The following is a 5,000-nucleotide window of genomic DNA, read 5'->3' as shown; positions in this document are numbered from 1 at the left end:
AACAAGAGGTATACACTTGACAACCCCTTTAATCATCTCTATAGCTTTTAATAACAATTGTAGTGAAGTTATTAGGATTTTTAAGTGTTTTTAAGGTTCCAGTGACGGATTAATGAGATTTCTACATAATGAACAGGAGGTATACACTTGAGAACCCCTTTAATCATCTCTATAGCTTTTAATAATAGATGTGGTGAGAAAGCAGTGTTTCTAAATCCGGATCCTTGAGTTACGTTTGTGTTTCATTGTGTTTTTGTTGATGTTATTTGCTTGTTATTTACACTTTGTTTGTTTGGGCTTGTTTATTTGTTTGTCTGGTTTTGTCTTATACTTTGCATCTGTCTGTCTGTCTGTCTGTCTGTCTGTCTGTTTGTCTGTATGTTTGTCTGTCTATTTACTGGCTTATATTTACTAATCGTCTTTTCACTAGAGAGAGAGAGAGAGAGAGAGAGAGAGAGAGAGAGAGAGAGAGAGAGAGAGAGAGAGAGAGAGAGAGAGAGAGAGAGTGTATGCGTGTGTGTGAAAATGTCAGTTATCAGTAATACACACACCCACGTAAACACCCACACACACACACACACACACACACACACACACACACACGGGAAATTGTATTCTATCTTTATAACATTCTTACATATTTATTTATTTATTTATTCATTTTCAGGTATAACAAGTAACGAAAGAATAAAAATAATAATAATAATCTAAATAAGAGAAAGAAAAAAGTGAAAGAAGAAGAAGAAGAAGAAGAAGAAGAAGAAGAAGAAGAAGAAGATAGACAGACAGACAGACAGACAAGATGAGTGACGATCAGCCTTCTTTGGTGAGTCTCTCTCTCTCTCTCTCTCTCTCTCTCTCTTGCATTTTATTTGCTTCTCCTCCTCCTCCTCTATTTTTCTCTTCCATCCACCACCACCACCACCACTCTTAACCTCCTCTTCCTACTCTTCTTTTCTTCCTTCTTCCTCCTTTCCTCCTCTTCCAACCCCCACTACCACAACCACCACCACCACCACCTTCTCCTCCTCTTCTTATTCCTCATCCTATCCTTCTCCTCCTGCACCTAACCTCCTCTTCCAACCACCAACTTGTCCTCCTCTTCCACTTACTCCTCTTCACCTAATCCTCCTCCTCCTCCTCCTCCTATTATCCTTCTCTTCCTTCTTCCAGTCTCCTGTTCTTGTTTATTCTCTCTTACCACCACCACCACCACCACCTCCTCCTCCTGCAGATAGAGAGCGCCTTGTCAGGGGACGCAGGGGCGGTGGACGCGGAGCTGCAGCGGGGGGTAGAGGTGGACCAGATAGAGGAAGGAAGGACAGCCCTGCACTGCGCCGCCGCTGAGGGCCTGCTGGAGGTGGTGAAGGTGCTGCTCTACTACAAGGCTAACCCGACCAGGAGAAGCAAGATGGAGGAGGATAATGGTGAGTGCTGGTGGTGGTGCTGGTGGTGGTGGTGGTGGTGGTGTGGTGGTGGTGGTGGTGTGTTAGAAAAAAAACGAAAAAAAAAACAGCAAGAATTATAAGAGGAAGGAAAAGGAGGATGAGAAGGATAAGAAGGGATAGGAGAGGAGGAGGAGGAGGAGGAGGAGGAGAGGTATTACAAAAAAGAAATAAAGAAAAGAAAAAAAACCGGAGGAAGAGGAGGAGAAGGGAGGAAGGAAAAAGAACAAAAAGCACACAGAAAAAGAATGAAAACAAGAACAGAGATAAAAAAAAAGAAAGAAAACAAGAAGAAATAGAGAAAAACAAAACCAAACAAAGAAAACAAAAAAGAAATAGGAAAAAAATAGCCACACACACACACACACACACACACACACACACACACACACACACACACACACACACACACACACACAACAACAACAACAACAACAACAACAACAACAACAACAACAACAACACCATTTCTCCTCCCACAGGAGGCACAGCGCTCCATCTGGCGGCGGAGAACGGCCATGTGGAGGTGGTGGAGGAGCTACTTCAAGCCAGGGCCAACGTGGAGGTGCTGGACGCCAAGGGTGAGAGAGAGAGAGAGAGAGAGAGAGAGAGAGAGAGAGAGAGAGAGAGAGAGAGAGAGAGAGAGAGAGAGAGAGAGAGAGAGAGAGAGAGAGAGAGACCCAAACAAAACACCCTTAAACTCTCGCTTCTCTACCCTAAAAACACCCTTAAAACACCTTAACTACCCTTTATGCTCCCAAAACACCCTTAAAAATACCTTAACTACCCTTTATGCTCCCAAAACACCCTTAAAAACACCTTAACTATCCTTTGTACCCCTAAAAACACCCTTAAAAACACCTTAACTACCCTTTATGCTCCCAAAACACCCTTAAAAACACCTTAACTACCCTTTATACCCGAAAAAACACCCTTAACAACACCTTAACTACCCTTTATACCCCAAAAAACACCCTTAACAACACCTTAACTACCCTTTGCACCCCTAAAAACACCCTTAAAAACACCTTAAACATTCTTTACACCCCAAAACACCCTTTGTACCCCTAAAACACCCTTAAAACCACCGGAACCCTTTATATAGACAATCCAATCCTCTATCCGTGCCTTGATCCTCCTTGCAGGGCGTCAGGCATCCCACAGGGCAGCCTCCAGGGGTCACAGAGGCGTCCTTGAGGTCTTGCACAAACACGGGGCGGATATGGATGCTAGGGACGCAGGAAAAGCCACGCCCCTGCACTTCGCCGCCTTCTACGGGGACATGGGGGCAGTGAGGTGGCTGGTGGAGGAGGCCGGGGCAGTCGTTACGTACAAGGACAAAAATGGACGCCAGCCTAAGGACGTGGCCAAGAAATTTAATAACTCGGCTGTTCAGAAGTACTTGAAGAGTGGTGGCGGTGGTGGTGGCAAGAAGGGTGGTGGTGGTGGTGGTGGTATGTCTATGGTAAGTGGTGTGTGTGTGTGTGTGTGTGTGTGTGGGCGCTGGAGTGGTGTACGTGCGGCAGGAAGGCGTGGAGGACATGATTAGACGGGTTTTCAAGTTTTTTTTTATGTATATATACGGTTTTAGTGACAGATTGATAAGATTTCTACATTATGAACAGGATAAACAGTCATGAGAAGGCGGCTAATCATTTGTGTGACCTTTGAAAACAGCTGCGGTGAAGTGACACGGGTTTTAATGGTGTTTTTAAGGTTCTAGTGACATATTAACAAGATCTCTACATTATGAACAGGAGATATCACTATTACTACCACTACCACCACCACTATCACTACCACCACTACTACCACTACTCTCTTCACAGTTCGGCGGTCCCAAGGCACGGAGGAGCACGCGGGAGACGAGCAGAGACCGCCTGGCCCACGCAGCACGGGAGGCCAGCACACACAGACGCCACAACGAGTCCCCGGCACCTTCTTCTGATCCCGAGTCCCTGTCAGTGCCTCACCGCCACGACATGACTGACACTGACGGCCCCAGGGAGGACAAGACCCAGCCTGTCTCCCTCCCAGCTGGTCTCGGCCACGCCCCACATGACAGCCGCGGCTCCATGCCCTCACTGTCCCCGCCAGACTCACCCCCGGCACTCCTCAATGGACAGACGGGTGTGTTTATAACGGGGTACCATTTCAGTTTGAAAATTACGGTGTTTCTTTATCTATTCATTTTCATTTATTTATATTTATTTATTTATATTTATTTATTCTATTTATTTATTTATTTATTTGTTTAGAGTTCCTAACGGCTAACATATAATTTCAGTGACAAAATTCTTTTTTTTTTTTTTCATTAATCTTTTGAATTTTTAAAATCCCACCACCTCTTATAACGGGGTATCATTTTACTGCCAAAATTCAATGTTTTTCTTTTGTAGATTTGAACCTCCTATCACTTTTCTAACGGGATATCATTTCAGTGTCAAATTTCAATGTTTTCTTTTTCTTTTTCTTTTTTTTTATATAGATTAGAACCTATCACTTTTCTAACGGGGTATCATTTCACTGTCAAAAATTCAGTACCTTTTTTTATATTTGAGGCTGCAGTGAGGTGTTCTCTCTGGTCTCTCCCCAGGGGCGTGAGAGAGAGTCCCGCCGGCGCACGTGGAGCCTGGGGGCGTCTACCAGGTCCTCCTCCAAGGGGCGAGGACTAAGGGGTCAGGTGGAGGACCTCATGGAGATAAAGGTGAGTGGCTGGAGGAGAAGGAGGAGGAGGAGGAGGAGGAGGAAGAATGATAAGGAGAGAAAAAATAGAGATAGGAGAATAAAACGGAGAAAGAGAGAGAGAGAGAGAGAGAGAGAGAGAGAGAGAGAGAGAGAGAGAGAGAGAGAGAGAGAGAGAGAGAGAGAGAGAGAGAGAGAATAACACACCATTTCTATCACCACCACCACCACCACCACCACCACTACCACAGACGCAGCAGGAGGAGGAGCTGGAGTTCAAGAGGGAGGAGGTGTCGAAACTGAAGACACTGCTGAGCCAGGCCGAGCAGGAGAAAGTAAGTAGTAGTAGTAGTAGTAGTAGTAGTAGTAGTAGTAGTAGTAGTAGTAGTAGTAGTAGTACACAAAACCTCCCTGAATCCTTTAAAAACACAATAACTTCACTAAATCCTACTTAAGATCCTGTATAGACGATCTGATCCTCCTGTGCAGGCGCAGGCGGAGGAACAGGTGACGGAGATGCGCTATATGGTGGAGACGCAGAGGCAGCAGTTGACGGAGGCCACGGAGGGACAGCAGAGGGTCATTGCCTTACACCAGCAGGACCAGGAAGCCGCCAGGGTGAGCAGCAGGAGGAGGAGGAGGAGGAAGAGGAGGAGGAGGAGGAGGAGGAGGAGGAGGAGGAGGAGGAGGAGGAGGAGGAAGAGGAATAAGTGTTCTTGGGTATAAGGAATGTAGGGAAGATAGGAGGAAAAGGAGGAAGAAAAGAAGGAGGAAGAGGAGGACAAGAAGAAGGAGGAGGAAGACAAGAAAGAGGAAGAGAAAACAAGAAAGAGGAGGAGAAAGACAAGAAGGAGGAGGAAGACGAGAAGG

At 45.7% G+C, this 5,000-nt stretch overlaps 1 protein-coding gene across 1 annotated transcript in view; it reads left to right on the top strand.

Annotated features, from left to right (window-relative positions):
- LOC135094888 (ankycorbin-like) overlaps window positions 1-5,000 on the top strand; it is a 12,822-nt gene that overhangs the window by 385 nt on the left and 7,437 nt on the right. The window contains exons 2-8 of the mRNA XM_063995364.1: window positions 1,235-1,427; window positions 1,928-2,026; window positions 2,591-2,910; window positions 3,275-3,591; window positions 4,014-4,152; window positions 4,382-4,465; window positions 4,620-4,748. Of these exons, the coding sequence (XP_063851434.1) occupies window positions 1,235-1,427; window positions 1,928-2,026; window positions 2,591-2,910; window positions 3,275-3,591; window positions 4,014-4,152; window positions 4,382-4,465; window positions 4,620-4,748 (1,281 nt within the window). The remainder of the gene's footprint in view (window positions 1-1,234; window positions 1,428-1,927; window positions 2,027-2,590; window positions 2,911-3,274; window positions 3,592-4,013; window positions 4,153-4,381; window positions 4,466-4,619; window positions 4,749-5,000) is intronic.

Source organism: Scylla paramamosain, chromosome 47, assembly GCF_035594125.1.
Source record: "Scylla paramamosain isolate STU-SP2022 chromosome 47, ASM3559412v1, whole genome shotgun sequence".
NCBI lineage: Eukaryota > Metazoa > Arthropoda > Malacostraca > Decapoda > Portunidae > Scylla > Scylla paramamosain.
Note: the sequence above shows the minus strand (reverse complement) of the source record. Positions and strands in the feature narration are given on the sequence as shown.